The 25220-nt window shown below is 36.2% G+C and overlaps 1 protein-coding gene across 4 annotated transcripts in view; it reads left to right on the plus strand.

The window, feature by feature from the left end:
* Positions 1 to 25220, plus strand: part of LAMA2 (laminin subunit alpha 2) — a 711555-nt gene that overhangs the window by 470206 nt on the left and 216129 nt on the right. For all 4 annotated transcript variants that reach the window (XM_075203053.1, XM_075203052.1, XM_075203054.1 and 1 more), the window contains 5 exons: positions 7295 to 7531; positions 14659 to 14802; positions 17980 to 18159; positions 20799 to 20987; positions 21071 to 21189. In XM_075203053.1, the coding sequence (XP_075059154.1) occupies positions 7295 to 7531; positions 14659 to 14802; positions 17980 to 18159; positions 20799 to 20987; positions 21071 to 21189 (869 nt within the window). The remainder of the gene's footprint in view (positions 1 to 7294; positions 7532 to 14658; positions 14803 to 17979; positions 18160 to 20798; positions 20988 to 21070; positions 21190 to 25220) is intronic.

Genomic DNA, 25220 nt, shown 5'->3' on the forward strand with positions numbered 1-25220 from the left:
GTCATAGAAAGTAGACAAAGAACATGCAAAAAGCAAGGGGAAGGAAATTTCGGCTCATTAGAGAGCTTACATCCTAATTGGAAGAGGGCACCACTGAAACATGAAGTGCAAATGTGGCTTAGAGTAGAGAGTTGGGCAGTTATGAAAACGAATTAGTTTGGGTCATATAGGTGAGAGTAAGGAAAGCTCTAATAAAGACATTGGTTTTCAGAGAGTGTTTAAAGATTTCAAAGCTGTGGGAGAGTGTGATCATGTGTGGTAGGGAATTCCGTATGTGGACAGGAAAAGTCTTGTAGGTGGGAGTGAGAGGTGGTTACCAGAGACAAAGAACAGGTCAGATGTAAATCTAGGAGAGCGAAAGCGAGAGTATTTTGAGATGAGATTTTAGATCAATGAAGGAGTGGTGATTTTGAGAGTTTTGTAGGTGAGGGTGAGTAATTTGAATTGGATTCTGGAGGACACGGGGATCCAGTGTAGGAATTTGCAAAGTGGTGCAGCAGATGTGGAGAGGTAAGAGACGAAGATCGGTCTTGCTGGGACATTTGATATGGAATGAAGTGGGGGATAAATGGTTGGAGGGAATGCCAGATAGAAGGTTGTAGTAGTCAAGGTGGGAGATAAAAAGAGAGTGGATGCGAGTGTTGACAGCATCTTGGATAAGAAAATGTTGTAATCTGGCAATAGTTCTAAGGTGGAGGCAACATGACTTGGAAGGAGACTGAGGGGTATATTTACTAAACTGCGGGTTTGAAAAAGTGGAGATGTTGCCTATAGCAACCAATCAGATTCTAGCTGTCATTTTGTAGAATGTGCTAAATAAACAATAACTAGAATCTGGCCGGTTGCTATAGGCAACATCTCCACTTTTTCAAACCTGCAGTTTAGTAAATATACCCCTGAATGTGATGACACCAAGACAGTGGGAGACTGAGGAAATTGTGGTGTTATTGAGGGTGAGGGAGATTTGAGGGAAGATGGTGTCCCATTTGAGGTAAGATGGGGTCTCGTTTTAGGTAGCATTGGGACATTCATTTGAATATAAAACATAGATGCATACAAAATAAAAAGTTGCAAAAACATTTCAAGAGAGTTACAATAGGTCATCAGAAAGCATTTCTGGCAGACTAAGACATGTGGCTTTTAAACATATGTATACCTTTAGTTAGCTAGTGCTTTGTGCTTTAGTAAAAGGACAACTGAGTCTGTTCTATTTGCTTCATTGTAACCTCAAACATTACAGTTTACATCAAAGTGTAGCCAACACTCCCATTAAAAAAATAACCAATAAGTAAAGAGCAGCTTAATTAACACCTTTCATTAGAAAACCATTTTTTTAACTGTAATAGCAAAGGAACTACATATAAGTTAAAACAATGTATGGGAATTGTATACCTATAGCCACTTTTTTATGATGAAAAACCCAAAACAAGACAGCAAGGGCATGATGCTGTGTTGGCCTCACCTGCTTCCCAAATCACAGTTTCAAATTGCCTCCACTAAAAAAACTGCAATTTCAGTCATATGCTAAGCTGCAACTATTGCAAGATGGGCGCAATTCTGCACCAGTAGCATACGTGCCTGGCTTACAGCAGGCATACATCACATGACCTCAGAGCATGCCCCAGTTATGATAGTAAATTCTCTTATTGATGAAAGAGGTGAGCTGCATCTATATAGTCACCTATGGTGCATCAAGTATAATGGATAAATAATAAGATAGTATCCCTGAAAATTGTTTTTCCTTGTAGAAAATTATGCATAACTGCCATTTTTTTCCAAAAATGAAAAAAAAGGAAGACAGTTGGTTTGCCTCAATTCTGCCAGCCACACTCTAATCCTACCTGGGCTCTTGTAGTCTTAGTTAATTAAAAAAAAGAGACATTGTTTAAGATTTTAATTGAACATCTTATATCATATTTCTATTTTACTGAAATTGCAGCCATATATTTGTAGTCTAAAGAAATAATAAAACATTTAAAAGTTATTAAAGGGTGAATTCATTTTTCTGTTCTTGTGTCACTTATCCGTTAATCACACGACTGCAGCTATTAGCTCTGTCTTGCTGTAAGTGATTGTGCTTATAGAGGAATTGGAATTTACAATAAAGTGCACACACACACACACACACACACACACACACACACACGTGTCATAAGAAGTCCGTTATCATCCCAGTACAAATGTCAGTACATATGTTCATATCATTAAACATAATGTCAAGGAGCCTCAATGGCTCCTCCAGATCGTGCTCTACTTTGAAAAACATGTTTTTAAAAAAAAGAAAGTGGATCATTTAAAGGTCACTTTTGAATTGGGTTATATACACACACACGCGCGCACACAACAGTTTAATACCTACCATCCTTGTTTCTGTCACTCACATCTCATTCCTAGCTTAAGTAAATGCAGATATAAAAATCAACTTTATTTCATGTTTTAACTTGAATTGTTAGACATGAACAGCAATCTACAGTATGCACCTGCAGCTTATATAGTTTGATTGTAATGATTCTCACATGTATTAAGTTAGTAAGAATATACAGTTGCTTAGTTTATTTTACATTTGTTTTCGAATTTTATTTAAATATTTTGCAATAGAAAACAATACATTAGAATAGGTTAAACAGTTTACAGGGAGCAGACCTTTTTATATGGCTACCACAGAGCAAAGACATTTATGTAGTATTTTGACAAGAAACTGAGCAGTAAGGTTGTAGTGATAAGAGAGAGTATCAAGTTGTATATGACACTTTTGGTATTGTTTATACCGCCCAGGGCGTAATGCTGAAGCGGGGGCGTAGTTTATGTGGGTTGGGTACAATTTAATGGCTGTGATTATACTGACAAGGAGTATATCTAAATAAATCCGATTTCCACAAAGCCTATACAAATAAAAAGCAGACTTACGATAAAAATGACAATCTACATGCCCGACATCTTTCTGTTATATACTGATTGATGTAAATCACAGCACTGTCTATTTACCCTAACCCTAACCTTTAAATTAGCCCTGTGCATATGTTAAGGATCAGACAGGAGTGCCACTGGGTTCTATAATGAATTCCTTAAGCAGTGCTATCTGGACAAAACCATGTTGCAATGCAAAGGGTGTAAATTAGTTTATAATTTTGCCTATAAGTTAAATACTGGCTGTTTTTTCATGTAGCACACAAATATTAACTTTAAATTTAAGTGTACAAATAAGCTATCCAAAATTTGTGTGCTACATGACAAAAAAAGGCAGTATTTAACTTATGTGCAAAATAATACACTAATTTGCACCCCTTGCATTGCAACATGGATTTGTCCAGAAAACTTAAGTAAGAAAACTTGATTTCTTGCCAAAGTTCCTTAAGGAAGCAGGCCCTATATTCCCAAAGGGCTTTGAGACACTGTTCTATTCTAGTTATCATCCCACTTATTAAACTGTTCAAGTTTACCGGTAATTTCTCTGGATCCACCTCCTCTTTGCTACATTTATCAGTGGGAGTACCACCAGGCTTAGTCCTAGGCTCTAGGCTTTTCTCTAGACCATTTCTCTTGGTAAACGAATACACTTCTTTGCATTTCTGTATCACCTTTATGCAGACAAAACACCTAACTTTATTTATCCTCTGCAGATCACTATCAATATTGGCCTGAGTTACTATCTGTCTTTCTTCAATTTCATCTTGGATGTCCTCTCGCCACCTCAAACTCAATCTTTTAAGTTACCAATCTGACAACTCTGTTTCTATTGTCAAAATGTCAACATGACAATAAACACTACCCCTCAAGCTTGCTGTGTAGATTTCGCTCAGAACTATCTTTTGTTCCCCACATTCAATTTGCATCCAAATACTGTTAAATACATCTAAGAAACACACATATCTCACACAAGATACTGCAAAAACTTTAATTAATGCACTCATATTCTGCCACATTTACTATTGCTATTCCCTTCTTACTAAGGTGTAAAATATAAGGTCTCTGTAATATAAAGTATTGTCCTTAACTATCCTGTGCACTCTATGTAACTGTGGAAAGCTATTTCAATTAGTTCTTTGTTACCATAGAGATGATCCAGTTTGCAGTGAAGTTCTACAATATAAACAATACTGCTTTTACATCACCAGACTTTGATGTTGTATAAATTCTACTACATTTCTTGTACAATATAACTCCATAGTCTTTACATTATGCAATTTTCACCTTCATCGTTCTATCAGTTTGTCACCATTTTGAAGTGCTTGTAATATAAATTACTATATAACTCGTAGCACCCACATCAAACAAATTATTGCACTGACCTTGAATTTCTCCTTTAGGCATATAAAATGCTTAAATGATTATGGTAGAGAATCTATGAACACTCATTGTAGAGAAGCCGAATTTTATTGTCAAAGCTTCTTTTTATCTGTTTGCCAAGCTGGAAGCTATACACATACCAGAAATCAGGTCTGGCAGCAGAACACCACAGGAACGTGTGACCCAGCTACTATTGTCACAAATTGGTTATGAATCTATAATCTCATTCAGCTCAATTGAATCATGTTGGCTTATTAAATTCAGAAGAAAGCATATACTATGATCACTGGAGAAACTAGTATTGGTTTGTATTTATGTAATGGTTAAGATGTGGCACGAGAAGAAAAAGGTGCGGAGTCATCTGTAAACAACAATAATTATAATAAAGAGTAATTGGCATAGAATGGATGGACGACAGTATATTACTTTATATATGTCCATTTTGTATCTCCCCTTACATTAAGAACACATGCGCATGTGCAATAATTTCCCATCAGACTGCACATAACCTTTATTTTATCATAAACTAAAATAACAAATGCTAACAATATAATAAATAAAAACTCTTTCAAATATAATCCATTTTTTTACTTTCATAAATTATTTTACATTAAGTAGCTAAATAATTAACTCTTCAATACACAGAGTGTACAATGCATTAGGAAAATGAATCTTAAATGCCTACAGTTGTTTTTTTTTATAGCTAATGAGACCATACTTGGACATTTTAAATCAAAGACTATGACATGCTGGTCATCACTATCATTCAGTATTGTGTAGCAGGTGTAAAAGATACTCCTGAAAGCAGGCGTACTTACAATTAACCCAGAATTGAATTGGCCGCATCTGTGTTAACACGCCCTTACTGTACATGGGCTACCTTAGTCCACCCCTTCTCTCCCCGGTTCCACCTCTCAAGTCGTAAGGCGTTGTAAGTGTCAGATGCATGAATTGTGTGCAATTGCTCTCATTGGTGTTACGTCTTTTTCTGAGCATGCACAGTGTAGAAAAACGCAAGATACTGTACGCAAACAGACATACGTCCAGATTTGAATCAGGCCCAGAGTCTTTTACACAATTGTATGTGAGCTGGTAAATGCATACCACTTAATCAGTTCTGATGTCTAATTAATGATATATATATAGTGTGTACTTTAGAGAAAAAATAAGTATAAGACTAAATTATCTCAAGGGGATAGAGTGAAAAAAAGTCCAAAATCCAAATATCATCCAATAAAATGATCAGAGCACTACCACATTTCTAGATTCCAAAAGTACAAAAGTCACAAAGAAACAATAACGTCATGTGTTACAACACCAAGTCGGACCATATACAAACGTTCTAGCTTGTGAAGCAGAGAGACCACTGAGATGACTATATATATATAAATATATATATATATATATATATATATATATATAGTGATTGTGTGAGGGGAATAGGTACCACCTCATAAGGTAGATGGCAGCAAACAGCAGCAGTGAAGTCATACAAGTCCATTATTTGCATTATTTGCGGTGTAACTGACCTCAGCCAGTTTAATTGGCACATTCAAATGAACAAAACATAAATAAAAAAATCTTGCCAGTCTGGCAACACAACACATTTCATGAAGACCGTCTCTAAAATGTGAAGGACCTTATGTCCCACACATAAATCAAACACATATTATTGCACACTATAGCAGAGTCTCTCAGGAGGCAACTAACCTCCTCTCCAAAGCTGAAAACACTGCACTGAGTATATTATCAGTTTCCTAAAAGTAACTAATGTAAGCGTGATAAGAATAGTTGAAACTAAGAAGGGAAATAGAGACAGTCAGTATATTGTAATTGCTGTACTAGTCAGAAATGACTTCATGTAAAATACAAAAGACATACAGCATAACAGCATATACAGCAATCTCTTGCACCCAAGGATGGGATGAATAGACAAAATACTGAAGGTCTACATACATATACAGAATTGGTTAACTAATTTGTCTTTTTTGTAACCAAATTGTATCACTACTGCACCATATAAGGCCCCCCCTATTATATCAAAATTCAATTTAGTGGTTTGGGAAATAATCCCTCTGCATGGTACATTTGATTTCCCCGTCTGAGGTCACCAGAAGTGAAGGCACGTGCAATCTAATTGTTTGCATATTGCCATCCATTTGTGTAATCAAATAGCTTACAGATTCAGCTATTGAATGGCCAGGCTGCATCACATGTGTGTAGCTAACTTATCTAATACTAAAAGACATAGCAACAAAATAGAAACACTTTCATCTCAAGTAACAATAAACATTCAGAGAAAAGAAGCAGAAAATAACATAAACTGTATATACATTCACAATAGTTATTAGTTTTATTGCTCAGTTTTTGCAAGATGTCGTGAGAGGACATCCAAGATGAAATATCAGAAAGTTATTCAGTAATGTGGGCCAACATTGATGGTGAAAGTTACGGAGAGGTTAGGTAAATTTCGGTGTCACATAGATAAGATACTGAATTCTAAAGGAGCTTATTAGTTTTCCAGGATAAGTTATATTGATAGGGAGGAGAAGAGGACCAAGAACTGAGCCTTTTGTCAATGCAGCTGATAAAGGAAGCGAGGTGGAGGTGGATACAGAAAAACAAACACTGAAAGAACAATTAGATAGGTAGTGTGATGAAGATCTAGGGAACTTAGCCTTTGCTTCAGAAGTGAGTTTGTAATGCAGCAAAGAGGTCCAGGAGCATTAGGTTATCGGTTATTTGTCCAGATGTCAGGTATTTATGTGGTCCCATGTCATGTTGTATAAGGCATACATTTTGGCACAGGGCATTAATGCATGGTGGAATGTTATTATTGTGTTTAAGCATGTAAAAGACATGATTTTCAATTACATTGTGCTTCTTTCAACATGTTCAAATGAGCTATTATTTAAGAATGTTTAAGGATTTAATGCCTTAGATAATAGTTACTTTAATAACAACAACAATATAATTGACATATTTCTTACTCTGTTTTTTTCTGTAGGCCTGTGACTGTGGTGGTCCGGGGTCCCTAAGTACACAATGTAATCCAGATACAGGTTGCTGTTTCTGCCGACCAAATTTCTTTGGAGACAAATGCAATATCTGCAGAGTGGGATACTGGAATTATCCACACTGTGTTAGCTGTGGTTGCTTGTTGGCAGGAAGTAAATCAGAGAGCTGCGATCAAGAAACAAATAAATGTTCTTGTGCCGAAGTGACAGGACAATGCAGCTGTAAGGTAATAAAAGTGAAACAAGATGTAAAAAAAAAATCTATCTATATGTTCAAAAGTTGTTACTGTTTTTTTTAAAAAAATAAAGCATGAATGTATTCTATCCTTTATGCACGTTTAACACATTTTTATAGTAGTTGTTAATGTTGTAAATAGAGAACTTATGCGCACATCTTGCTGGTTTATGTCTGTTTTATATAGTTAAGATCATACGACATGAAAGCTGTAAAAGATGTGGAATAGACACACTTCTTTCAGTGTGAAATGATTACCATTAAACAACATTGAGGGATTTTAGTAATGCGTGCCTTCCGTTAAGTATATTACATTACCTAAAGAGAAGATATTTGCTTGCAGATTATACTAGTCTGCCAGAAGAAAATGCACCAGTTAAATGCTTTTTTTTATAACTGTTTAACCACACAGCTATAATTTGGATACAGCCCAGGCGGATGAATTACAGTACACTGGTTTCATACTGAGCGCTCCTTGCATTTTCCATTAGGATAACAGAATGTTAACTGCATAAAGAGCTTTAGTTTGCTGCAAATGATTATCTTTATTTTGTTATATGAGGAGCATTTTACATACTTTGGTGGTTTATTTTCCAACTAAAAATGGCTGTGTGGATGTCACAAAATGCATGTAAAATAAAGGTTTATAATAATACTACACCACATAAGGTCATTAACCGTAAATTACTTACTATTAGGATCAGTTTACTAGACATAATCCATATGTTGCTCATTATACACTGATGTGTTTTCTACACGCTGGACTTCATATGGGACAAATAAACCTGTGCTGACATTGCTTGGTTCAGAGTCCTGCTTTCCTACCTATAGTAGTGACCATAGTACGTAATATAGGGCAACTTTCACACACAGGTGTTAGTATACTGGGCTCGCTTTTACCTATGTTCTAAGTGGAAAATGTTAGATTTTTTGCACACTTAAGGGGGAAATCAATTAACCCGTGAATTGCTGCTGGAGCGTCACGCATTGAACATCTGCACGCAATTCTGGCAGAGGAATCTCCACTCATAGAGGTTCAGCAAAATTGAGCGTGAGTGGAGATTTCAGGCCTGACATCGCTGTGGAGTCTCATCATGCGAGATTCTGGTACCACTTTGTTTTGCTTTGAATCTCCACTGTACTCACTATGCAAAACAGGTATGAAGCCAAGCGTGACAGAGTGGGACTCATTTACAAAGCTCAAAATTACATAAAATCCTCCTTGACAGTGCCATGCATGTTGATTGATTTGCGCAAGTGCACCTAGTTTTCCGCTATAGTGCACAGATTATTGGAGCAAGATGGCATTTGTCGAATGGGAGCAGCTGGGTGAAGTGAGGGTGCATTTTTTTGGGACGTTCCCTGTAGTGCAGATATACACGTGCCTATTTTAACTCTGCAAACGATCAGGTCTTGTCCTTTACTTTAATGGTATGTATGTTACACCTTCCAGTTGCACTTTGGCGGAAATGCCCTTTTCTAAGGACACTTTGCCCTATGTAAGCAAAGATTCAGTTAAGACAACAGGGCTAAATGTAAGAAAGGCAGACAGATGTCTCCTCACTATTAATTCATAAATTAGGCAATAGTTTTGAAGAAAACAAAAAAATGTAGTTTCGTGAAAGTTCCAAAGTGCTGAGAGATTTGATGGGACACTTTCTCTTACACCGTGTGCCTCTTCTAGGTTGAAGAGGTATCTCACAAGAGCAGAAAGTAAGCGTGCACCTTGATGAGAACAAGATGGACCGTCTTGGCTCTTTGGTGTTGTAAAGGAGATCCATTGTTATTTTGTCTAGGAATACAGATAAGAGATTTTTAGATGTTTTTGCTTTTCATTTCTAATACTAAATGTGCTTGTAATGGGGATTTGTAATTGAAACAAAGTGGAAGAATCTGCGTTGTAGGCTGTACTTGTATTCAGCCAATCAATTTGTAAGGAATCAATGGCATCACTGAGACAATGACTGAATAATATTCTTAATTCCTCACTTATATTCATAAGGTGCTCGCTTATAACGAGCGAATGGGTTGCATTCTCATGAATATTAGGTTATCCCAGTGGTTCCCAAACTGTGTGCCGTGGCTCCCTTGGGTGCTGCAGCGATCTCACAGGGGTGCCTCGGCCAGGCCCGTTTGGAAGCAAGGCAGGGGACTTCTTGGTAAATATTTTGGCTTGGGGGTGCCTTGAAAAAAATATGTAGACCCTAAGGGTGCCTCGAACTGAGAAAGTTTGGAATCCACTGGGTTAGCCCACAAAATTTCAGCCTCCAATGTGAGTAAACAAACTTTTAAAATTGGCAATTTTCATATTGCTTTGGCTGTGGTAAGTGTACAAAGAATGTACAGCATGTCCCTTTCTATCTGGTATAAAATATTCTGCTCCAAAACTTAATTTAATATTGCAACAACTTGTGTTGAATTTAATAACTGATGTTTTAAAAAGGTACCTACAATATAGTGTATTGTAATCCAGAATTCTCTTCCTTTCTTGCATTTCTCTCAGGTACCCTTTAGTTATATAAGGATCAACTAAAGCCTATGTTTCAAACTAACTGGGATATCGAATGTTTCCTAGATAAACAAGGCACTTAACCAGGAGCAGGGTGACCTATGAAGTGTGCCTGACTGAACATAAATAATGATTTTCATTTGAAACGATAAACATTTAGAGATACTGCTTAAATGCTTTATGCATCATGTAATTCTCATTTCTGAAAACTTTTCTTCATGACTTCTTTGTCAGAACAAAGTAACTTTCTGTCAGAATGTCATGGCATGCGTCATCTTTTATTTTTAAAGAAATATCCCCCCCACAATATTCAAGTAATTATGAACCTTAGTCAGTAGGCTGTAGAAGGGGGAACAAACCAAGTGGATCCATAACTTCAGCATGTATTTAATAACAAAATACCCCTCGGTGATGCATTGCTGTTCTTATGCTATTGCTTCCTACAAATCGAACTCAACCAAAGTCACTATTCTAATGAGCTAAATGCTATAAACTTTTAGCATTTCTTTTTCACCAAAAACAGTTTTATTACAGTAGAGCATAGGCATTATGTTATTTTTTTTTAACATTTTGCTAAACAGGTTTAATAAAGCCTGCATATACTCAAACTTACAGGGCAATGTATACATTAAGGGTCTCTTATATAATTGGACATAAATCCACTTTACTTGCATAAAATAAGCACTTCCCTACTGCGTATGCGCACAAAAAATGCATAATTGCAAGTCCCTATGTAGACGCATTATACACTTGCTTCTCTCTATGCTTACAGTTTTGGAATGGGTGAGGGAATGGGCGTTTCAACATAGCCCTTATACAGTAATGGCGTGTTTATACAGTTGCTGCCTATGTAGATTGAGACAGATGCAGCTACACATGCTAGAAGGTATATATTTTGTTGGAGAATGAAAGAAAGACCCCCCCATCCCAAAGTGCTACCAGCACTAGAACTCACAGCCTACACTGGTAGCTAGCAGCACTAGGACTCACAGCCTAGACTGGTAGCTAGCGGCACTAGCACTCACAGCCTAGACTGGTAGCTAGAGGCACTAGCACTCACAGCCTAGACTGGTAGCTAGAGGCACTAGCACTCACAGCCTAGCCTGGTAGCTAGCGGCACTAGCACTCACAGTCTAGACTGGTAGCTAGCGGCAATAGCACTCACAACCTAGACTGGTAGCTAGAGGCACTAGCACTCACAGCCTAGACTGGTAGCTAGCGGCCCTAGCACTCACAGTCTAGACTGGTAGCTAGCGGCAATAGCACTCACAACCTAGACTGGTAGCTAGAGGCACTAGCACTCACAGCCTAGACTGGTAGCTAGCGGCCCTAGCACTCACAGTCTAGACTGGTAGCTAGCGGCAATAGCACTCACAGCCTAGACTGGTAGCTAGCGGCAATAGCACTCACAACCTAGACTGGTAGCTAGAGGCACTAGCACTCACAGCCTAGACTGGTAGCTAGCGGCCCTAGGGTATGACAGGCTGTGCTGGTGACACTACAGTAGCACACATGTGTATGCTGGTGCTTGTAGTTCTACCCAAACTCTTTAGGCATGACAAGGCTTGCTGAGACCAGTAGTTCACTAAGAAATAAACACTTCGATCTATTTTTGACCATTTCATTATCCTACACCCACCGCACCAAGGGTGTGTGAAGAGCCCTAGTGCTTTCAACAAAGGGCTGATTTCCTAGGAAATTCAGCTTCATGTTAAAAAGGCTAGGGCTGGTTGACATTATAGCAGGAGAACCCCTCACAGGGGAACCCCTAAAGCTGGTAGTTGATGTTTTGGAGGGACACATGCTGTTTGTCCCCGATTTTGCTGCTACCAGCCTAGACTATGAGCACTAGTGCTGGTAGCATTTTTTTTTTATGTATTTATTTAATTTAAACATGAATACAGCAGTCATCATCATCAAATTAATCACAATGACTGCCAACACTACCACATGATGATACACTTAAAGCATATGCTGTGCTTTAAAAGTATCTTCATACTGTAAACACTTTTGATACATATAGCTCTACATTGTGTTCATCAGCACTCAACGTAAATCAACTACTTCAACCAGATAGACTTTAGTATATACTGCATATCACATGTAATAAAGGCTTAGATACAGCTACAGCTAATGCTTTTCAGGATATAGATCCAGAGCTCTTCTGAAAGAAAAGGTAGTGGTAACAACATTATATATTAAATGTCAACCAACATTTTATCAGAAGTTTAAAACACATATTAATCATATTAAAATGAGTATTAAATTCAAAGATCCCCTTAATACACTGAGCTGACTTACTTGTGACTTTTTATACTGGGTAACAGATGTCCATGATGTATAAAATGTTTTATTGTTACTAGTAATATTTAAATGAGTGCAAATTGCATTCCTGACTCAGCAGCAAAGGAAATGGTTGCAATACGATAAGGCATGTTATGTAAGAGGAGACATGTATATGGATAACAGCGAATAGTGGAGTTTGCCAGGTTTGAAGTGCAATGTCACACTGATTGCAGAGATTCTATCACATCGCTCTCTGTAACATTGTGATAAGGCAGCTGCCTATATTCAGAGCATGATGTTTAATGGAAATCACAAAACATCCAGTGCAGATTATGTTGTTCCAATGAATGTACAAAGCTCTTACTGCTTTGAACAAAAGTCTCAGCAAATTCTATAAAGCGGCTTTAGTTGTATATATATATAATAGTGTGTGTTTTCAGAATTTTACTTTTTATACTGTTTCAGTTTTTGTGCCTTTTAATATGCAAGTTGTGTTCCTATAATAAACAAGTATATTATACTGTATACTGTCACTATACAAATATTTTTTATTTAAAATCGTATTTAGCTATACAAAGTTAGCTGGTTAATAGTTTATTAAGTATAATTTCAAAAAAACTTTCTTGTTACTTTAGCCGGTTTGAGCTGCCTCTGAGTCTTTGGTCAGTGTGACTCATTGCTGCTGAACTTCACAGCCTCAACCTGCACAATGTCCCATCTGCATAAAAGAAATAAATATATTCTATCAGTAAATTAATTTTTATTGTGTTTTGAGGCTGGCATGCATACTAAACAAAATGTGTTGAGATAATAAAACAAAGCAGCCACCCCTGCAAATGTGCCACCCTAGGTACTGGCATTTGGAACTTTTCCAGAGATCTCATCCTATAAGTCAGCAAAAATTTCAGTACTGAATTTCTATTGCTCGGAGACAAGTTAGAAAATGCTGTGATTATTACTTCTTTGAAAATTGATTGCAGTAATAATAGTAACCGTAATAGTAATAATATCTTAAAAGCTGTATTATTTTATTCGTGTTTAACCATACATTTTAATAGATAGAATGGTAATAATTTATATTAGACAAGTAATAGAGCAGATATTTATATTTGTTTACTTCTTCATAATGTCCTCAAATAATAGTGCTGCAGCAATCTCTATAATTCTTTTTTTTATAACTTGTTTATTTTCGCTGTGCTGGAAATCAAAATATGGTTGTTATCATGAATTGGTTTGCTTAGTTTTTCTCTAAGTCAGCTTATTCACCTGTTATCCCAAGAAATATAACTGAGTAAGACCTTAAGTTGCACACACAGCAAGGTTTCAGTTAATCAATTTATTTAATTCCACCAAATTGAACAAAAGTAGTGTTCAGTGTACTGTGGCTCCATCCTAGACTAGCATTGGGCAGACTAGATGGGCCAAGCGGCTCTTATCTGCTGTCAAATTCTATGTTTCTAAATTTCAAAAGCCATTTGGATTTGACAAGTTCAGAAAATGATGTTGGCCGATGACTGACCATGTGTGACGTCATCAGTATGCTTCTAATGTTAACATGTGCTGCTGACTTTCATTGCATTGAAATCACATTAAATTAGTCTAATCCAATTTGTTCTGGAATTTAACATTCCGTGTGTGTAGCTTAATTGCCCACATATTCAGATTGAAATGATCCACTAAAATCAGATTGTAATGTGTATAGTAACAATAACTGTGAAGAAAACTGAACTTGCAAACACAATGATTTCAGATCAAGAACACAGAGAAAACCTTAACTTGATACTGTTTATGTAGATTATGACTAGAGACCTTACAGTTTTCAAGATAGTTTGCCTTATTTAGGCACTGCAATGGTGGCCTGCTGTCTAGTACTACACTAGGTAAAGCACAGTAAGTTTTATTACCATGTCAGTGGGAGAAAGCAGTTTACAGTAGCTGCAAGCTTCTTACACCAGGAACCCTGAACAAGTAACTTTGTAAGATATTATACAGGTATTTCAACCTTTTGTGGAGAGCATAGTATTCTTTTCACAACTAACTGTAGTAATCCTAAGGTAGTAACAATAACATGGCAGTTGCTTTGATGAAATTGTTGCATGAAAACTTATTTGGGCACCATCCTAATTATCTTTTGTGTTTTGGGATCTTTACACTGTGCATTATTTTGCTGACATCTGTACTATGGAAACAAATTTTGTGATGCCATATATCAGCTTTACAATATTTTTTCACATATTTAAGTTTCTGAAACATAGAATGAAGGTTGTTAGCCAAATGAAATATATCAGTTTAACGCCACTTAGACATGAGTGTCTCTCTTGCAGATAAATGTGGAAGGGGTCCATTGTGACAGATGCAAACCCAGCACTTTTGGACTTCATGTAGGGAATCCACTTGGTTGCAGCAGCTGCTACTGCTTTGGCCTGGCTACCCAGTGTACAGAAGCAGATGGACTGATCCGAATGTGGGTGAGTAGGAAGATGTTCAGTCATTAATACAGTAATGTGGGTTCCTGCTGGTATATTTTAGTAAAACATGCTTAAGCAGCTAATACATGACAAAACATTCAGTATATCCCTTTGACGACTTATTTTGCTCTGTAGCTACTCAGGAACAGTATTTGAAAAGAGTACTTTAAAACAAGCTGCATAACCCAGTGTAGTGAAGTGCAAAGCAATATTTATACTGTTTAAAACAGTTTACCATGACCATTTTTAACATATATTGAATAAGAACACATTGCAAGCTCTTAGTAAAGTGTAACTAAATAAGTGATCATTTTTTAATAGTAACACCATGCTCTTCACATAATAACTTGATGCATGCTCTTATGTTTGTAACAATCTGCTATATCATAGGCATACTTGAAGGCCCCCTCTCTTAATCATATAGCTGGACAGAGCCTTTATTAAATAAAATATTTCTATGAGTGTAATATGCATTAAGTCAATTTGGGAAACCGTTAGTACTATTTGTTTAAAACTGCCTTCCAAATTGTACCTCTTTTGGATTTAATGCTTTCATATGTATTGATAAACTCCTCCATTAGCTCCCCAAAGCATCTGCTACTACTGACTATATACGACTATATATGATAGCTGCAACTGTGTACAAAAGACTATCAAGGAGTGTGAATGTTTTTAGGACACATTGAAAAGTGAGTCCTAAATATTCTTGGGTGTCTTTGAAGAGTCAGGAGGTACAAATCAAGATCAGAATTCTAAATGAGCACTCCAAGTTAATGGTTTCCAGTGGAATATAACTGGGATTGTCCTGGGAGATAAACTATTTTGAATAGTGACCTTGTGATGGGATTTTTATTTTTAATTGAAAACCTCTTGTATGCAAGTATATGTAATCATTCTATAGAGCTCTATTTGTCTACCTCTCAGTGATGCTTGCAGAGCCATTTAAAACATTATTGGCACTTGGTGAAGGTCATATAAGTGGGTCTCACATTGAAGCATTTTAAACCTGGGCAGCACGGTGGCTAAGTGGTTAGCACTTCTGCCTTACAGCACTTGGGTCATGTGTTCAATTCCCGACCATGGTCTTATCTGTGAGGAGTTATATATGTTCTCCCCGTGTTTGCGTGGGTTTCCTCCAGGTGCTTCGGTTTCCTCCCACACTCCAAAAAATACTGGTAGGTTAGTTGGCTGCTAACAAATTGACCCTATTCTGCGTGTCTGTCTCTGTCTGTGTGTGTGTATGTTAGGGAATTTAGACTGTAAGCCCCAATGGGGCAGGGACTGATGTGAATGAGTTCTCTGTACAGCACTGCAGAATTAGGGGCGCTATATAAATAAATGGTAACAATAATAATAATAATTTCCATTACTAGGAAGTCTAATGAGGAGTTGTCTGTCCAAGTTGACAGACCTTTTGCCCATTTGTACCTTTTGCCCATTTGTTTGACTCTGGATGCCTAGAACGAGTTCCCTCTTGATTGTGTAATATGCATTACATATAGTGAAGTCATGTGGTACTGACCTCATATCTACCACTTGTAAAACACTCAAAGATATAGAGCTAATTGATTTCTATGATCACGGCACCTCCCCTTTCATTTTTCAATGAAAATATAATGTGAAGAACATACAGCATGCAGTAGATTCTAATGTTAATGAAGAAGCATGGCGACCATGGAGATCAGTGATTTCTATGTCACCCAGCACATATTGAATCAGCGTTCTGGCTCCTTCCACTGCATCCATCATTTTTTAAATAAATGGGTTTTGACTAGACAAATGCTATTTATATGACAGATGATTTCACATGGAGTGTGCTATTTCTTGGGATTTCTTTGAAAGGTTCAGTACATTCTTCTTACATTGATGCATTTAGAAATGTACAAAGTGGAAGTCTGTCACACTATTTAGATGATTTTCTGGTGGAGGGTTAGCGTGGTCATTGAAATGTCAGGAATTATTGTTCTCAGTACAATCATTGGTTTGTACTTTTTTGGTTCCAGTGGACGAAGACAAAACCAAAAGGGCAACTACAAAGTTATCATATAAAATAATATGTAAAAGGGGTAAATTGCTCCAAAATCAGCTGCTGCTAAACTTTCTATTGGAATCACACAATATTCCAGGAAATAATTGATCAAGATATGTATATAGGAATATTCAGCGCTGCTGATTGTAACCACATGGATATATCCCAAAGTGGAACAATTAAAAGTCAAACCAATACATATAGGCAAATGAAAATGTACAAATCCTAACTTCTTATAAACAAACACAAATGAATAAAAAATAATAAAAAATATTCAAAATACTTATTTTTTTAGTAAGGAGTGGGTCACAGTGTTCTGATCTTTTTTCTCCGTTTTATATACGATGATGATATATATGTTGTATTTTTATATTTTTTTATGCTATATCATCATCGTTTATATGTTATCATCATCATCATCATTTATTTATATAGCGCCACTGATTCCACAGCGCTGTACAGAGAACTCATTCACATCAGTCCCTGCCCTAGGGCCAATAAATTGACACGAAAACAGTTACAATCTCTATTAAGTCTTCTCAATTTTGCATGCAGAGTTATACCAGTAGAGATTATTTTGTAGAAAACTGGAAAGGGCTATAGCTAGTGTCGAGAGACATATCTTATTTCAAAAGATAAATTTCTATCTTTACAAGCATAACATTAAAATACTTTTCCCTGATTGTTATTCAGTTCATACATACTGTTTATATTATTATTATCTTTATTAAGTACAACATATTATGCAGCTCTGTATAGATAGTTTTTTTATTCAGATTGGTCAAGGCCCCAATGGATCTATTAATGTAATTTCCCTATCACAGGCACACAAACATAGACACACCAAGGTTAATTTATGGAGAAGCCAATTAACCTGCCACTATGTTTTTGGAGCATGCAGATTAAACTCATATAAGCATGGAAAGAACATGCAAAGTCCAGATAGTGTTCTGACAGAATCAAATGCAATGCAAGGCAACATTCCTACCACCATACCAATGTGTCATCCCTATAGGTTACAGCATAATTGTGCAAGTGTATTATTTAATAGGCATTTTAATGTATGTGATAGATAATTATATGTTTTGGTGTGTTTTATATATTTCTTTTTTTTTCTAAAATACTTTTTTATGCTATTTTTTGTCAAGCAAACACTAAAGCCTGATCAGACAGTGCTTGAATTGACAGACTTTACCCTGCAGCAACGGACCACTAACGGGGTATTTTTCCAGCATCCTGAAATCATAGCACAGATTGATCAAGTAAAACAAGACCTGCACTCTGAACCATTTTATTGGAACCTACCACAGCAGTTTCAAGGTCGAAAGGTAAATCATTTTATAAATATGACACAGTTTCTATACTCACTACTATGCTATGCTGTATATAAAATGTTATACTGTATGGCTTTCTAGGCAGTCTCCTAATAATACAAGAAAAGCAGTATCTGAAATACATTTTAGTTCTTGTAAGTGACAAATTATCTTGAATGTCAAAAATAATACGTCAGCTAATTTCTTCAAATACCAACTTTTATTTAATTGATTATCTAACTTTCAACACACAAAAATTGGATCCTAATTATTTTATTTAAGTAAGATTTTTTGTGTAAAAGATTGTGCGGTAGTTTTAATAAAAGGCAATTTGATATGCACTTTACAAACCGCCCCACATCGAAATGTGTTTTTCAGCTCAAAACCACAGTCTTTACTTTGAAAATTCAAACTGCATGGAATGTGTGGTTGTTTCAATTCCCTAAACCACATACGGTTTAGGCCAAACCCAGGGCCATCTTAACAACATTATGGGCCCCCGGGCAAAGCAGTGCACCGGGGCCCATATATATATATATATATATATATATATATATATATATAGAGAGAGAGAGAGAGAGAGAGAGAGAGAGAGAGAGATGTACTTATTATTATTATTACTTGTACTTGCTCTATTTACTTACAGTATATATATAGATATATAGAGATAGATAGATGTACTTGCTTAGTGACCCTTGAAGGTTTTTTTTGCAGGTTTTTTTTTTTTTTGCACGATTATTTATTCTAATTAGGAGCACTGCCTATGGGGCCCCCTTGCCCATGGGGCCCCTGGGCACCTGCCCATCGTGCCCAATGGAAAAGATGGCCCTGGCCAAAACCACCTGGTTAAACCAGATGGGAAATTTCCAGCTTTACCCAGTCCCCGGTGCTACTAAGCATTGAACCCAATTCACTAGGAGGATTTTGCCACAATATTTATATATTATATATACTGTATTATATTTTTCCAATGTAGTTTCCCTAATAAATGCTGAAATCTTTTTCTTTCCTTGAACCATCTATAAAGTAACCAATAAAGAATCATATACTGGCTGCATGTTTATTGGAGATTAACTCGTTTGCCATTGGGAGCGCCTCCTGTGGTCTGTCTCATTGATATGTTTTGGTTGTTTTTTTTAATAAAAAGGAAATATAGATTATGTCAAGAAAAGTAGATTTTAGGTTAATAATTATTAAGGAAACTACATTGGGAATTAATTATGGGTCTCAAATAGTATAAATCTTACTGTGGCAACATTAATTTATTTATTTATATAAATAATTTATATAAATGTGGCACTATTATTTTATTATTGATATCAATGGGGCACTATTAATTTATTAGTTATACCAGTGGTAGCACTATTCATTTCTTAGTTGTATCAATAAGGGCACTATTATTATATATATCAATGGGGACACTATTATTAAATTAAGCAGATCAATAGGGCACTATTATTTTATGATTAATCAATGGTGCAACACTATTTATTATATTTATTACTGGGCATACACATGTACTGCATACTTTTGCCACTTCAAGCGCCTTCATGAAGAAACCGTTATGGACTGCCAGTGTATACTGACATTTGTAGTACCTCAAATGTGTGCACTACATTTTCACATTATTACTCTGGGACCCACCAGCCAGTGGTACCAGGGGGTGGGGGATGGGCAGTGTTAGTCAGCATTGTGCAGATCGTCTCTAGGTGTGGGGCCTGATCATTTGCTTGGGTTCCCCCCTAAATAACCAGGCCCGATACTGAATAGCTTGGGCTGTTAGAGAAGTTTAAGGAGTTTTTTTGGCTCTTTATTTATCTATTTTTTGAAGTTTCGACAGGCAAGATAGCACAAGCTGCATGCGGTTTGAACTATCTCGCCTATCTGAATCATGGTTAGAAAGCCTTCCTTTTTTTATGGTGTTTTGATTTGCAGTTTAGCAAACCACAGTTTAATAAATCACACAGTTTGTATATCTGACAATTTTTTTTTAAAAAAAAAATCAGTATGGTGGTATCAAATCATGTGGTTTAAAAACGTGATTTTATGGCCTGCAATACATTTGATGATTTCCAAACCACTCATAAAATTGCCAAAAATGTGCAGTTTTGATAGTCTGATATTTGAATGGCCAAATATAATTTTTTCGTAAAATGTTTTAGTTTATCCTCTAAGGCCATTTAAAATTTGGAAAGTAGGTGATTTGTACTGTATACCCTTACATTTAACAACTTAGATTGCAGGCAGTATCTATTTTGTTATTAAGGGAGTAACGAAATCGATATTTAGAATGTAATCAGTTTTATTTTATTGTAATAATTTTACTTGCTCAGAATATAGATATTTTAATTTTGTTCTGTGTTTGTGCTTTCCCCATAGCTTCGCAGTTTCATTAATCACATCTAACGTATGATTTATTTTTTCCTGTTCTGCTGTGGGTGAAATATGTTAAAGTATAATGTTTTTGTATCATCATTTTATTGTATTCTTTGATTTTTACGATACATTGGTGAGTAAAGTTAAGCTATTGTTTGTTTTGGTTATTTGGGTTATTATTACAGCGACAATCTGCTTTATTTTGACTAAAGAAAAATGTGTTAAGTAGACTACAACAGATCTTGTAGTTACTTTTTCTGTTATCTTTTATTTTAAAGCTGACAGCATATGGAGGAAAACTGAAATATACTATTTACTTTGAAGCCCGAGAAGAAACTGGACCTTCTGCTTATGAACCTCAAATTGTTATTAGAGGTGGTCCTGCCACAAATCACAGGATAATTGTTAGACACATGCCTGATCCTCAAAATGGACAGCTGACGAGACATGAAATTGAGCTGACAGAGGTAATTTATTTGTTTCTGGGTTTGCATGTATTAACAATCACCAGTATTGTTCATAGTACGTCCATGGTTTTTATCTGTTCTAGTTTGATTGGAAACACATGGATGGAGGGCCTGTTAGCCGTGAAGACTTCATGGATGTTCTATATGATATACAGTATATCCTAATTAAAGCATCATATGGTAGATTATTACGACAAACCAGGTAAGATTTTTGCGTTTTGTTCCAGATTTCCACTAATTTTAACAAATCATTTTTTTAAGTAAAAGTATCACCATGTTTCCAAATAGTCCCATGCCCAATGAACCTTAAAATTTGTATTTGCTAATAACTAGTTTCTTACAAATAACTAATCTCTCTCTACATCTGTCTTTTAAATATTATTCATCATGGATAATTGCTATGTCTTTGAACCTTACTTGGAGTGCACAAGCCATATTAATTTTATATAACTTTAATTTTCAAGTTCAAAATATTCACTAATAGTCTAGCCTCAAGTCACCATTCATCATTCATCCTTCATATCATGTGTGTTGGGGAAAATGATTTTTTTTTTTTTAATTTCAAGTGCTTATAAGCTGGAACCATCTATACTGGAGAAAAATGAATCTTACTCCTGTCCATGTCATCATATTGCATTTGAATTAAAACATCTTCCAAATAGATACTTCCTCTTTAAGAAAATCTATTTTGTAAAATAAGGATGAACGAGGATTAAATAGGTAACTATAGGAAAGCTCTACACAAAAACAGAGAAACCAACAGTGGATCAAGCAATTATTGCTTATTAGAGAACAAGTAAAAATGCACTTAAATGGTAAAGACCATATAAGTTGCATGTGAGCATTAAACTGCTCCCCATCATCAGTAACAAACTCAAATCAACTAATATGGAGAGAATCAGTCTAGTATATCGTATTTCTCCTGTAAGTACATTTTTACATGTTCTTAGTTAAATGAAAAACACTTGAGCTATTGCCAGCTTCTCTATTTTTGTCTAGCACTTTTCTATACTTACATATTGTCGGAGATTCGCAATGGGTGTGGAGACTTTTGAACGCTTGAAAGGAGGTGCAGCTGACGTTGTATTGAATAAAGAAGATCCAGTTCTTACATATTCATTCAAAGAGCTGATTCTTTTTGTAGCCAAAAAAATCCCCAAAAACAAAAAGATAGTTATTATAGTCTTTGCTGAAACAATGCATATATTTAATGGATGTAAAGATCTGAAAACTGGGGTGCAAACATTGGATCCTGTTATCTTGTAAACGTGCATTGCCGTATCCACCTGTTTCCAGTGGGATGCAATCGTTAATATTGCTGCTGGCAGTATGTGCAAAGCCAATTTTATAGAATGTATAGATAGGCTATTGGGGGGAATAAGAGAGAATAAAGCTCCATGGGTATTTAAGGATTAAAGCTTCCATCAGAGAGATAAGGAGTCTTTGGATATCTTTGGTCAGGTCCACCATATATCAAAGTTCCCCTGGGCCGCAGTTCCTCAAACAAGCTGGATCAGATATGGGAAATAATTTATTCAGTTTATTGTGGGTATACTACCACCGATAGTACACTTTGGGGGGAATTCAAATGACAGTGTTACTCGTGAAAATAATGCATCCCACGCTCTATTACAGTCACTATGGTAATAGTGTGCATTATTACCGTTAGTACGGTAATTTCAATGCTAATATTTGCCGTGAGCAGAAATTTGTGTTAAAATTACGGACTAACGGTAATAGTGCGCGGGTTGCGTTATTCTCACGAGTAACGCAGTTAAATTCCCCTCTTGATGTCTCGTATGTGATATGTCGTTTCTTTAATCAAAGTCAATATCGATGCATGAGATATTCTTTCCATTATCTCCTGCTTACAGTACTCCAGACACAGAAGGACAAAGGCAGACTACCACTCAGACTCATGTTTGCGTTAGAATTCCCGAAGATAGATCCAATAACACATTATAAATTGAGGGGCTCATACCCCACCTCAGAGATGTTTGTAAATATATTGTTTCAAAGGGGTAAAGTGGTTGAAAACAAAATGCCTGTCCTGGAAGTATTCCAAGAGTCTCAGGTCCAACTGTGCTCATTAGTTATATATTTGATACCAATGCAGGACCAGAGCTCAGAGAATCCAGGTGAGTGCCCCATATGGTCATAACAGTCGTACTTTCATTGCAAATCTGAGGGTAGGTAACACATTTAGATTGATGTGTCTACAGTCCACTAAGAAAGGGAAGATATGTGAGGGTTACAGATTTTCTCTTGAATAATTTTATTTAACCAGACATGTTCCACCCGTGGTCTGATAGACTTTCCAGAACTTCAACTATGAAGTGGAAGTCAACAACACATTACACACAGATGCATCAACACAGAGCTTTATAAATATGTGATGATTGATACAAGGCACATATTTAACCTCTCTGTAGGATCACTGTCCCCAACCCTGAGTTTGATTGCTAGCCAACTATGCCTAATAATCCTTACTAAAAAAGATATGTTATTAGGCATGGATGTTGAATATGAATATTACTTGACACAAGGGAGTGGTCGTCCTTGGATAAATTTGAAATTCTTTACTGAACACCAGCACAAGGCAATAAAAATGTACCGCACAAAACAATAAATCAGAGCAAATGTTATATTAATCACAAACTAACAGAAATTTTCTTTTTTCCCTGCATAAACATACTGGTGATTTATATATTGATACGGATACTGTGCTTTCCTTCCAATCTATCATTCTTAGTTTTGTGTCTCAATATAATTCCAGGCCGGTGCTTTGTTTATAAAGCATACATAAAGCGATAATAAATAACATCAGCTTGGATGACAAGCATGCTCTACATTTTGCTTCAAATTATTTAAAAATCTGAAACAGTGATTGGGAACTAGTTAGGTTGAATCCCTGAGGACCTGTTCCACGCAGCCGGCAAGTTGTAACTTGCTTTCAGAAAGCCTCTCTCAGACAAGCAACAAGTAGCTCTGTGCTCCCAAAGTTTATTATTATGTAAATTCTCATCTCTGGCTGTAAATAGTCTGCTGTACACAAACTAGTTTCTAAGTCCTGGAGATGATGGAAAGAGATTTTTCATTAAATACACGGACTCTTGTATCTGAAAAACTGAAATACATATTTATATGTGAAGCTTTATCTTTAAGCATTAACTCCCATATGGAATGGGAGGTGTATAAGCAAATTGTGTTTTCAATCAGAAGCCCTTAGCTGCCAATTCTTTTGGTGGCTTTCATTCTGTGCAAAGCATTTTAACAACTGTACACTCAGTTGGACATAATGTGTAACCAATTCAAGGCATTCACAGCGCATGGAAGAGAGATAAATATCAACCCTCCATGTTAAAGTCTGCTGCTCTATTATCTTTCCTATTCCCCAGCTCCAGACTACTGACATGCTCAATTGTCCTACTGCCCTTGACATGTTTACTCAATTGCTGTATATTGTATTGATCAAGTATAAAGCCGGTAAACTCCTTGTGGCATACTCACTAAAATAAGATGCACAGATCTAGCAAACAATGATTCTGTTGGTATTGCTCTTTCTATTCCTTTGTGTATATGAAGACCTTCAAAATGTTCACTTGAATTTTAGTACTAACATTAAGCAGCCATAAGCATAACCTTCGAAAAAAAACAGCCACATATAACTAAAGGGTCTACTTAGCAATAAATGGTGATAGGATTGGTTTTCTTTTGCAGAGATAGAAAATCTCCTATCGTAATGATCTGCGCATAAGTGACTTGGCTAGCCGCATCATGTATGCACAGTTGAACTAGAAGCCCCGCTTTGCAGAACAATAATAAAAAAAAAAAAAGTTAAGAATAGATTTAAAAAACATGCAAAAAATATGATAAAAAATCACCCTGAAATGGCGATAACAGAAGAAGAATTGCAGCGTTACTTGTACTGATGATCTCCTAGGTTAATAGCTTCCTCCAGCTGAGACTTTTGATTTCACCAGTGAGGACCCTTTGATAGACAGATAAAGCTCTATTTGCACCAAAACACCCATTTTTTTCGATGAAGATAAGACTTTTTCTTAGTTTGATAAATTGTACAGTTTATCATTCTTCTAAATGTTCACAACTTAACTAAAAAAAATACCACGTTTGTCATTTTAATTATGCACTAGCATAATTTTGCAAGGTTGTACCAGATCAGTGTGTCTTTATAAATCAACCTACTCTAGATAAGAGACCGAAGGTACTTCT

This window comes from Mixophyes fleayi, chromosome 3 (genome assembly GCF_038048845.1).
Source record: "Mixophyes fleayi isolate aMixFle1 chromosome 3, aMixFle1.hap1, whole genome shotgun sequence".
In the NCBI taxonomy this organism is placed as follows: domain Eukaryota; kingdom Metazoa; phylum Chordata; class Amphibia; order Anura; family Limnodynastidae; genus Mixophyes; species Mixophyes fleayi.